The 12,355-nt window shown below is 33.5% G+C and overlaps 1 protein-coding gene across 1 annotated transcript; it reads left to right on the top strand.

Moving 5' to 3' along the window:
- Positions 1-55: 55 nt before the first annotated feature.
- Positions 56-10,813, top strand: LOC134244006 (transcription initiation factor TFIID subunit 4-like). The gene is made up of 14 exons (XM_062726254.1): positions 56-1,232; positions 2,561-2,698; positions 3,113-3,311; positions 4,259-4,386; positions 4,513-4,602; positions 5,425-5,595; positions 6,032-6,153; positions 6,493-6,662; positions 8,332-8,462; positions 8,789-8,914; positions 9,053-9,109; positions 9,196-9,306; positions 9,586-9,642; positions 9,771-10,813. The coding sequence occupies exons 1-14, from the start codon at positions 87-89 to the stop codon at positions 9,885-9,887; spliced, it is 2,763 nt and encodes a 920-aa protein (XP_062582238.1). The 5' UTR covers positions 56-86; the 3' UTR covers positions 9,888-10,813.
- The last annotated feature ends 1,542 nt before the right edge of the window (positions 10,814-12,355 follow it).

The following is a 12,355-nucleotide window of genomic DNA, read 5'->3' as shown; positions in this document are numbered from 1 at the left end:
TAGATGGCGCTAAACTTCAAAAATACTTCCCATAATTCTTCTGACTGAGCATGCGTACTTCAGTTTAAGTTGTGCTGTGGAATGAAATGGCGACCACGAACAGTCTCGACGATATTTTGTCAACAGAAATCGACGAGAATGCTGTTAATGCTTTAGTTGGGTCTTTGGAGTCACAGCTAGCCTCCACAACACATAAGGACACTGCACATTCTATTTCTGATGCTTCTATGAACAATAATCATATAAGCAATGCTAATGCTCCGGTAGCATGTACTTCAACTGTGTATTTACATAGCATCCCAACACCAGCTTCGAAGAATATGACAATTCAAAATAATGTAGCATTAAATAATGCAAACATATCTCATCTAAAAGTATCTCACACTGATTCTCAGTTACTAGGTTTAAATTCTATTGTGTCAAATGTAAATTCCATTTCTAGTGAAGGAGGTGGTTTATCAGTTAATGCCAATAATATCAATAGGAACTCGCCAGTGCCTGTGAATCATGTAAGAATTGTTTCTCAATCACCAACCATTACAAACTCGCGGAATTCACCCTCACCATCAGTTCAAGGACAACTTAACAGTGTCAGTGTCGCAAATGTACGCTCATCAACGCCAAATCAAGTTGTGATAAACAATGGACAAAATATACCAAATGTGAATTCTGCAAATAGTGCTAATTTTAATGCAAGTGATCATAAACCTGTTATAAGGTCTACACACAACAGTCCATTAAACCAAATTTCTAGTCAGGATGTGAAGCCTGGACCAACTCAAATAGTGAATATCAAACACGAACGTGTTGGATCCCCCCAGACAGGGGTGTTAGGTGTGAAACAGGAGACAGGTTCTCCAAGCTCAGGATTCGGTGTTAAGCAGGAGCACCATTTAGCAATACAACCTGTGCCTGGTGCACCACACAATGTGCCTCAACCAAACGTTCAGTTAGTGCAGGGAAAAGGACCAGTTGTTACAGGAAATCCAAGTGTGATTACAGTTAGGACACCTGGACAAACTCATCCATCTCAAGTTGTTATGCAACCTCAAATTATTACAACACAATCTTCTAGTTCACAGATGCATGTTGTGTCTGTGAGCGGGTGCACTGTTGCCACACGTCCAACAGGAACAGTTCAAATGACCCAAGGCAAAAATATTAATCCGCGAATGACAACAGCAGCTTTTAGACCTCAGCAAATTAGCATTGCACCAAGGCCGGGAACAACGGTGTGCTTTTTTTTTTTTTAAGAATACCTATTATTAGGGGGTTTTATACATGTTTTTAAGGGGCATCATCAATCTGTATGGTGATAATACCCACATGTAATCATAAAATAGGGGATATTTGATACATTTATCCTCTGGTTTGGTATATTATAAATAGTTTTAGGATGATAGGGATAAAGTCTTCTAGAGTGGCGAGAAAGAATTACGAACAATGATGAAAACAAAGTAGTAATTCTCTTGATGATTTCCATGCTAAAGAGACATTTCTGTGTACAAAATTGTAACCTGACCGGGGGAGAGATATATATATGCATGTACTTAAAAAAATGAATGAGGAGTCTTCATATCAAATGTTAAATTTATTATTTTTTGATTTAGCATAAAGAATGAAAAAGAATTTGTTTTCATTTATAATTATATACATGTATATCAAATGGCCAAATTCTGAAATAGATTTGGTGTCTATTTTTTTAAAAGAAATTTTAGTATAATATTTATTCTGAATTTTTACTAGATATAAAGGAAATTCAATGAAAAAAAATTGTATTTAAGAAAAAAATCATTTATGAATTAAAAAAAAAATATACTCTTCCATTATCAAGTGAACCACACTCTTGTATTAAAAACGAAGTCTGTATATATCTTATTCTCCAATATTTGAAACATAAGCATTGATCATGTTGATATTAAAAGCAATCTGGCATATATACAGGTAAACATGTAATTGTACAAATCTTTTCATTCATTTGTCTATTGTATTTTTTTAATCCGTGTTTCATAAACATGTATTATTTTATTCCTTATAGCTGTAGCTAATAATCAGTTTAATTATTTTATAAAAACTAAATATAAATGTTTAAATGCTAAATTGATAATTAATATCAATTCACATGTAAGGGGGGTAACTATACTAACTAGAATATTAGATGTACTGATAATTTGAGTAACTTTTTCACTGTGTAGGGGATAGTATTGTTATTATTTGAATTTATTTTGAAGTTTCCCTTTATGTAGTGCTTTAATTGTAATCATCTTTGAAATAGTGAAATCTCGGTACAATTATGAATGAGTTTCTTGAAACTAAAAATGAGATAAGTCGTTCATACTTTAAAATAGTTATTACTAATATATCTATAGATAAACATGCATTATATAAAATCCCTTTTTCTTTGAAGGGGAGGGAAAGGCTATGAATAATAGGTATTTTTCATTGTTTTAAGTATTATAGTGTGTTTTTTTAATTAACAAAGTTATATTATTGAGACATGTGAGCAAATTCAATCTGAACTTTATCGATTGAATGTAGTAATGTTTAATACCCTTTGTAGCAAAACACGATTGCGCTGCCCCCTGGTGTTCAGATACCTCCTGGAGCTCAGATTGTACGGAATGAGCAAGGACAGCTAGTGTTTGTCATCCAGCAACCTCCAGCAACCAGTGCAACGGGGCACCGCATGTATGTTAGGGTAAGTATAATCGCATAGAAGATGTGATACAGGTCGTTGGATACATGTACGTTTATTACTGTGTATACATGAATAGTAGATGCACCATTAAATGTCGATATGGAGAACAAATAATTTTAAGGTTACATGTTCTAATTACATGAATTGAAAGAATTTGAAGAACTGAGAAAATTTTAATTGTGCCCAGTTACTTGCAACTTTGCATTTAATGCCATACTTTGAATGATGCTGGATAGTATAATAATGCTGCATACTAAATCAAGGACTATGTAATATATTGTGAAACAAAACAACATTTCTGTTCATGATTAATATTCATGTTTACAAGTAGAATATTCTCTGTGTCAAATTTTTTTTTAACAGAAATGCTTTTTGCAAAATGATGTTCATTGTATGCAATGTGGTTTATTGTAGCCTTCAAGTTCTCCTGGCCCTGTTCGCCCTCAACAGATAGTGACAATTCAGCCCCCCAACTCGGCCATCGCGCAGCAGGGAATCCCCCGACAGGTCCACCTCAGTACTGTCTCTACAGCTACCCCCGTACCCAGCCTGGTCCGCACGGCACCCCCAGGGACCGCCATCCACACCACCGCGTCAGGTAGGAGGCCAACAAGTACGTACCCTTTGTACCATTTAGATTTGTCTGTTGTCATGAGATTATTGCAGTCGCAATTGGTAAAGATCTTAAATTCAAGGAATTCTTAAGAGATTAGGGGTGGGACGATATACCGATACACCGATACATATCGATATTTTCCTCCAAGATACGGTTTTCGATACAAGCATTCAAATATCGGTACGAAACGATACACGAACGACCTATCCAAAAATTGAAAATGAAAGTACATGTCCTTGGAAAATGGCGGCTTGTACGAGCGAAGAGATGATGTTGATATTGAAAACTCACTTTAGAACTAATAAGTCGTTGGTTAGGGGTAAAATGTTTTTACTTTTAAGCAGCCTCGGAAGATTGGTCGAAAGATTGGACAAGAAAAGTTCAGAATGTAATGCGTGCTATACACAGAAAATATCGTTTCCCGAACATTTGATATTATTAATTGTTAGTCCATCTTGTACTTTTTTTTTGTAATCTCATCTTGGCTACAGACTTTCAGCAATGAATTAATAAAAATGTTAATTTGATCGATGTTTTTTAAATGAATTTTTAGTCAGTGTTCTCTGATAAACTACACAACTATTTGTAAACAACTTCTGAATAGTAATTTGGTTATAGTATGTACATGTATTAATGTTTTTGTAAAGTTTTAGTCAATTAAATTGATGTACTTCAAGTATTATTTTCAAAGCAAACATGACTTGATATAGAATAATTTGTTGATTTAATTAATATCAAGACAAAAAAAAAAGAAGTAAAATACTAATTTTTTTGAATAGTTTTATAATTTCTCATAATATCGAGATACGTATCATATCGTGCCAATATATCGAGATACGTATCGTATCGCAAGATGTGTGTATCGTCCCACCCCTATAAGAGATCTAGGGAATTTTTGTTTGAGTCTGAGCATATATGCTAAAAGAACTCTTTTTCCTTTGTAGGTGCACCTCAACAGCCCCCTGACAATGTCAAAAAATGCAAGAATTTCCTGTCTACTCTCATTAAACTGGCTCAGAGTCAACCTCCACAAACTGTCAAAAATGTCCGAGAGCTGATCCAGGGCCTCATTGTGAGTTACTCCTCTGTGAATAATTACCAATGTAATCTTTGTTTATTTACTAAAATTACTTCCAAGATGCAAGTATTCTTTTTTTTTAACATTAAAGAGAACTTGCATAATGATTTTTAAATTTAGGATGGAAAAGTGGAACCTCAAACATTCACAGAGAAGTTGCAAATAGAACTTCGATCATCACCTCAACCATATTTAGTGCCATTCCTTAAGGTAAAAGATTTGTGACAAACTAAACAGACAAAAAATTAAGCAAAAAAAAACTTGATAAGGCTATCTAAATTTAATTCTCTGGTTCTCAGGCCAATTTTCTCCAAAACAGATGCGGGAGGGCGGCATTTTATTTTTCATTTTATTGGCAATAAAGTAGATGAGGGAGGTATTTTTTTTTTATTTTAATTTCCGAATTTTCTTTAACATAAAGATAATTTTTTTAATCACAGATATACTTTCCATTTCTGGTCAAAATTTCTGCTTTATCCATTGCTTAACAGCGTGTAAACATCGTAGGTAATGTCCTCGAATGTATTTTCAAACGAAGTAGCCAAAATCTCATTGTAAATGGCTACCGGAAGTGATATTTGAATACTAAACTACGAAACAAATGAGGTCGGAATTTTTTTTCCCGGATTGGTCACCGCAATACCAACTTTTTATTTTATCAAAAATACAATAAAATCGGCAATGCGGCTACCTCAAAACGGATGCGCGCGGGCCTGAGAACCAAGATTTCAATTTTATATGGCCTAAAATGAAATGCATTGCCAGATTTAATTTGAAGAGGTTAAGAACTTGATACTGTAAACCAACTATTAATTGCAACATCTTTTATTCGTGTTTTGTCATCAATCCACAACGATTAATTTTCGCGACTGAGAAATTATTCTTTACAAATACAATGCAAATTAAAGGGTTTGCGGCGATTAATATTCGTGGGTTGAAGTAGGTTGCAAAACTCGCAAATATTTCTCCCACACGAATAAAAGTTGGTTTACAGTAATTGGGCCTTAACAATTCCTCTCAATGTTTTTGTAGAAAAGTCTGCCAGCTTTGCGCCAAGCATTAATCGCCAACACCATGACAATAGATGGTGTAAAGCCACCTCCCCTGGAGGTGCTACATCCCGTGGCATCCATGGCAACTCAATTCCACCCCCAAGTTCCTCATCCGTCCAGTCAACATGCAGCTGCCAGAGGCCAACACATTGTGAGTCTGGGTTATCAACAACCAAATTCTGAATCCACTCGCCTTTTTGGATGTTGTCATGATTTTGCCACCTTGTAATTTAGCAGTGTTTTTCAGTCCAGAGTTGTTTCTCTTTCAAGCTGCTGTCAAGTTTTTTTACGCATTAAAAATTTTACTTCTTTGGAAAGTTGATAGCTTAAGTGGCAAGTAAAGAAAGTTGACAAAGTAGTGCAGAGGTACATGTACTTTAATATATAGATACCAAAATGACAATAATAATCAAATCTGAACTTTGTTAAACTTACTGTAGTTTTAAATAAAATGGTCTATGAACTATGTTTCTTTACTTTGAGATTTATTGTTATATACATGTGTATTTTATGGTGGAAACACCATAGTTACTCTTATCTGAATCTTGCAGAATATTTGTCATGACTCTCAAAATTTGCATCAATAGATTGGAATTCCTAAAACCGTGACAGCAATCTCGGGGAAAAGTCAGCACCTACCGGGAGTGGCAGGAGGGCCCTCACGGAGTTCTACCCCCCACAAAGAGAAAACCAAATACGACTCTCTCAAGTAAGTGTTATTACGACAGTTATAGTAGAAATACAGGATCTGTCTGCAACCCTATTACGGTACAAATACTTTTTTTAAATAGTTTGTGTGGTACGTGTTCAATTACCAGGGGTATGAAATTTCTCATTTTTCATGTCTACTCATTGTATGTTCTTCTCTGTTGTTCAGATTTACTTACTATTTGAAAACTTTTGAAAATATTTGACACAAATGTTACTTTTAGGTGGATATAATTACTTTTTAAAAGTTTTTATTAGAACAATTAAAATTAAATCAGGGAAGTTTATTGAGGAAGTTTATTGTTATGAAACATTCATGATATTAATTTATTTTTCGCAGGGACGATGATGATATTAACGATGTGGCTACCATGGGTGGTGTCAATCTGTCAGAGGAGAGTAAGAACATTTTGGCCAGTAACGCTGATTTTATTGGGACACAGATTCGTTCTTGTAAAGACGAAGCTTTCCTGCATCACGGACCTTTACTTAGCAGAATTACAGCAATAGGTAATGTCGCCAGGGCTGGGTATTGGCCAGAGATTTAGTATTGCGATATATTGCGATATTTTTAATTGTATTGCGATATGTATTGCAATATTTTAAAGGAAAATTACAATGGCATTTTCTTATTATTTTAACTTTAATTTACCTGCAGAATGTACTTAAGTATGAAAAGTAAACAAAAGGAAAACTTCTCGTTGATTTTATTGAAGTTACTCTCGAAATACATCCAGAAATTGACTTCTGTCTTACTGTTTGGCTTAATAACAAGCCTTTATTTTTATATTTAATGATAGCATTCCTTAGTCAAAGCATTTTGCCGATGTATCGATATTAGAAAAATGTATTGCAATGCGATATTATTTGTCAGTGTATTGCAATATACTGAAATATCAATATTTTTGCCCAGCCCTAAATGTCACCATCTACAAATTTCAATTTTTTTTTGTATAATTGGAACAAAATCATCGAAGTGCCTTAAATATTGAAGCATCTTGCTCAATAAAGGACAGTTAACAATTCAATTTGATCCTGATTTTACTACATGTATGTACAGTCAATCCTTGTTATTTGGAATATGAGTCCAAGAATAAAACTTTGTAGATATTGAGATATTGTCTTTAAGATATATAGAGAAAAAGTGTAAGGAACTTTCAGCTCATTTCCACATAAACTGTATAAGTAGAAATTTTAGCGATGATTCAATTTGTGGCAGTTTTAATCAGCTTTTTGAGATTGCTCAAATATACCATAAAATCGCTGAAATTTAATTCTGACTTTTAAGGGGGGCCACTGTAGTTTCCATTGCGCAATATTTCGCGCATCATAGTAAAATGAAGCTTATTTACTGTTTATAAGCAATTTTTTCACTTAATTAAAAAAAAATGATAAAATTAAGAAATTATAGGTTGAAAAAATTAATTACAATTTCATATCTGAATTTTAAAACGATTTTTCAACTGATAGGTAGATTGGCTTCGTAAAATTGTGTTTTCAACGTTATGATAACGTGAAGCTCTTAAAAAGGGGTAATAAAATGTCATAAAAGAAAAAGTAATAAATACAAGTATATGCTCCTGAAATTTGAAACATAGAAATTTGAGAATCTTCTCTTAATTTTTATTATTTTTTGTTTGTATAAATCCGTTGTATCCTTCATATTTTGTAGTACTCTATAAAACAGGAAAATTCGTTAATTTTTGGTATTTTGAGATGTCTCCTCTGGGAACAAGACAGTAGAATTTTGTGTTTATTTTATATAATGTACAATATAGTGTTACTCATCATATATTATAGTTTGAGCAAAAAGTCTATTGTAGTATTTTATAATTTGCTGAAAAGTGCCAAAAATGGCACTTTTCTATAAAATCCTATAGTAAATGTACCTGTATTTTGAGACGGTCCCTTATAAATACCTGGACGCTAGATTTTCCCCAAACTTGGCATGTACACTTGATTTAATATAAGTTATATATAGACTAAAAATAAAGAGTTTCGTAATTTTGTAATTTTCACGCAATAAAACCCCAGTTGTCCCCCTTAAGGAAAACATCGCTTAATTTTCTTCTCACTAAAAACTCCACTTGTATGGTATTTAGGATTGTGATGCTGAATTTTGGGCTGTATTCATTTCAGAGTTTGACTATCATAATTCTATCTTGTCTTTCTTCCACAGCCAAGAAGCATGGGATAGATGACATTTCATCTGATGTTGCTAATCTGGTCTCACATGCAACACAAGAACGACTCCGAGATCTGTTAGAGAAACTTGACACTATAGCTGAACATAGGATAGAAATATATAAGGTACTGATGGAAGAATGGCACCCTTTTTTGTATTGTTAAAGGTAACTGTAAAATGAGAATTTGATTTTCAAGTGCTTATGTTAGATCAATTTCATATTGGCACAAATACATGTATGTCTTTAAAAGATTATTAGAGTATGATCCCAAATTCATGAAAATTTTATTTGCTCACTATACTGAATGACGATTTTGCACAAAAAGGAGTCACCTAAATTTAGAGGTCTACCATATAACAATTCATAGTATCCCCCCCCCCCCAAAAAAAATGGTTTCTGTGGACAGGATTATAATCAGATGTGACCTTTTTAAAATAATATTTTTTCCAGATGAATGAAAAGTTTGAGGCTTCAAATGATGCCAAATCTCAGTTAAAGTTTCTCGAGGAACTAGATAAACTAGAAAAGAAACGCCATGACGATCAGGAGTGGGAGAAAATCATGAAGGCTGCAAAGGTAAAATGAAATTTATTTATGTATAGATTTCTGGGAGCTGAAGTAGTATTAGACTGTGAAAAATCTAAATTTGATTTTGTCCGATGTCTAATGGAAATACAATATATATATATATGTAATGTGATTCATAATTTTCAGAGTCGGTCAAAAAATGAAGACCCTGAGCAGCAGAAGATAAAACAAAAAGCCAAAGAGGTATAGAATGTGATGCTGACTTTAACTTTAATTAAGCTGTTGATTGTTGATGAAGTAAAAATAATCCTTGCCTATTTGTGCTACAGTTACAACAGGCTGAGATAGAGAGGATGAGGCAGGAGGAGGCTAACCAGACAGCCCTGGCAGCTATAGGACCCAGGAAGAAGAGGAAAACTGACTTTGGAGAGATTAGTGCTGTAAGTCTGGTGAGGGGTCCTCAGTTTTATACTTTTATATGAAAATTGAAGCTTTGACATGTAAAACGTTATTCTCAGATCAGTGCTTTGAGCCAGGTGAGGAGTTATCATTCCATATGAAAATTGAATCTTTGTTCATGTAAAAATGTAGTTCACTATGTTAAGCGATTCACACCTGACAGGGGTTTCTCAGTTTATATCCCTGTACAAAAATTATATCTTCACCCTTGATAAAACACAGGGACCCAAGTTAATGAATTGATCTTTGTTTATTTACAGACTGGAAGTGGAGGATTTAATGTTAGCAATGGAGGCAGTTCTTCGTCTTCAAAAACAGTAAGAAATCTTCCAACAATGCATGTAGAAGTAATAGTAAAAATACATGTGTGTTTGTTGTACATGTACAATGTATTTTGTTCCAGCACTAATTTATTTCATATGAATTGTATAATTTTAATCTACAGCAGACTAGCACAAGGCAGAGAATCAAAAGGGTGACATTACGAGACGTTTTGTTCTTGATGGAGCAGGAGCGCTCGCTGGGCAAATCAACTCTCTTGTACAAAACATTCCTCAAGTGACAGGACTCCTGATTTAGACAGGTTCTAGACTTGAACAGTTGGTTGTTCAGCATTTCTGTGGTGAAGTGTGTGATGTAATTCTGTAAACCCCAGCCACATATATTTGTCCAAGTCTCCTCTAATCTTGGATAGACAGAAGTGTCAGAAAACTTCAAATATGTTGGTGACTGTGACAAATACAGCTGAGAGAGAAAGAGAGAAGAGCTCTGCGCCCAAGAGGACAGGACTCCGTGAAAGACAGGATCTGAGAAGGAAGTTTTCATCAGTACGGGCGGAATTTTTTTTTTTAGCTGTGGTACTTATCGTAAATGAAAACAACACAAGACAAGAATTTCCTTGAGGGAATGATTTAAAGTGCTAGTGTATGTTTGTGTTTATAAGAATGTGTGGACTGATGGATGGTAGACAATTCTAGTATTATCTGTATTAGTATAAAAGATCTGCTGAGTTTCATTCACATATCCCAAGCTTTCCATTCTTAAAAACCAGCAAGCTAATACTCATTTGTTAAATGCAGTGTAAATGGACATGATTTCAGAAGTGAAATATTTCTTAATGAGACAAATCTTTGTGTAGATGCACATTCAGTGTTCAGATTTGTTCAGTGTTAAGGGTTTATGATTTGGATTTATTAGCCTTGTATTTTATGATACAATATCCACACCAGAATTTAATGCATAAAACTTGGCAAGAGCATGTACATAATAAGTATGGTAAAAAAAATTATTGTAATGTTAAAAATTCCATGAGGATGATTTGTTTATTAACCCTTTGTGTAAAATGAAGATGTCGCACAATTCTTGATATATTTTTTTTGTTTGGAAAGTATTGTTGTGGTAATTATCTTGATTTTGAACAATACATGTTGCTAAGCAAATCATCTACGATGTAGGATGAGATTGCGGATTATAAACATTCTACTTTTTCTTTTTTATTTACAAATTTTGACTGCCGGCCATTTGTGTGTATTAACTAAAACTACACGTATATTTTAGGGGAGAGAAAGAGAAACTGTAATTTAGGGGAGAAACTTAATTTAAGACCTTAATGTTTGATTAATATGGAGGAAGAACTACAGTACTTGACACCCTGTGATGTAATGATGTGATATTATACAAAGTTAAAGTATCCTAGTTTATGATAGTGAAACGACCATAGGTATAGTTGTACTTAGCACAAACAGAAGCCTGGCTATTCAATGGTAAATTGGTAACTTTGTTTGGGGTTTAGTCTTAATTGGAATTTTTTCCATCAGACTTTTTTTCTTTTTGTATCAGACCAGATTTACTAAATAACCTTCTCACCAAAAAAGAATTTTTGCCAAATACATACAAGTTTGGGGGCTGACAAGTTGAAGAATTCTGTAATTTAAGGCAGCATGAGTGAAAAACCTCGACACTTCAGAAAGAATTTTTTAGTCAAGGCCTCTAACTTTGTCTTTATAATTTTACATGTAAATATCCTTTCAAATCTGTAATTAAACGTACATGTATATGTATTAAACAGATTTGTCAATTTTTTCCATTGTTTTAACAAAATTACTATTCATTAACTTAATTTTATGCCAGAAATGCTGGCGACCTAATTGAATGTATGCATTTGATTCTATAATTTTCTTTTTCTTGCTCCAGATTAATAAGTATTAACACGTCAGCTTACTCTGTGGTTAGCATTATAGACATTCAAGGTCTTTTGATCTAAAAACTCAATATTGGCATAACAGGATTTGTGGCAAAGACACAGCACCCCAATTAGTATGGGTGATAGAGGCAGCTTCAGGAGATAAGAATTTGTTTTTGCTGATTTTACCCCCAGATAATTGCTGTAGTTAATGATCTCTTGCTTAATTAAGGGATTTTATAAAACTGCTATGTTACTTGTATCATTCAAGGCAAGAATCAAGTGTGTGTATTTGTGGGTGTGCATTGACATATATATACTGTATTTCATTGTGTGTAATCACAGCGTGGGTATGTGTGTGTACTATGTTTCACCATAGTAAATATCAATGATTAAATAATTTATTTGATAATGGTGTGTACAAATAAATCAATGTTGTGCATCCTGTGTTTTGTACAGATACATTTATATTTTATACAGTGTTACATATTTTGAAGCTAATTTTATTTGTAAATATCGATCACATGACAGTCATGTGACAAGGCGGCCTCAGCCTGTAAAACATCTCAAACAGTAGTGAGTTATTTATGTACTATTGAATTTACATGTATATCCAATGATATGGGAGTTGTCATTTTGTTTTAAAGTATATAATAGAAAAATTATGTGAAAATTTAGTTTTCAAACTGATTGGATATCTATGGAACTAATAAAACTGAAATGCTACAGCTTTGTTTCTTATACACTTGAGAAAAGTTAATTTAAAAAGGAGAATTGTTTGTCAGGAATCATTTAAAACATTTACGATTACAACTTCATCTGAAAAACTTTTTTTCGTTTGGGCTAAA

This window comes from Saccostrea cucullata, unplaced genomic scaffold (assembly GCF_032062105.1).
Source record: "Saccostrea cucullata isolate Sc308-1 unplaced genomic scaffold, CSIRO_AGI_Scuc_v1 ctg3, whole genome shotgun sequence".
Taxonomy (NCBI): domain Eukaryota; kingdom Metazoa; phylum Mollusca; class Bivalvia; order Ostreida; family Ostreidae; genus Saccostrea; species Saccostrea cuccullata.
The sequence above is the reverse complement of the archived record's forward strand: the minus strand, read 5'-3'. Positions and strand labels throughout refer to the sequence as shown.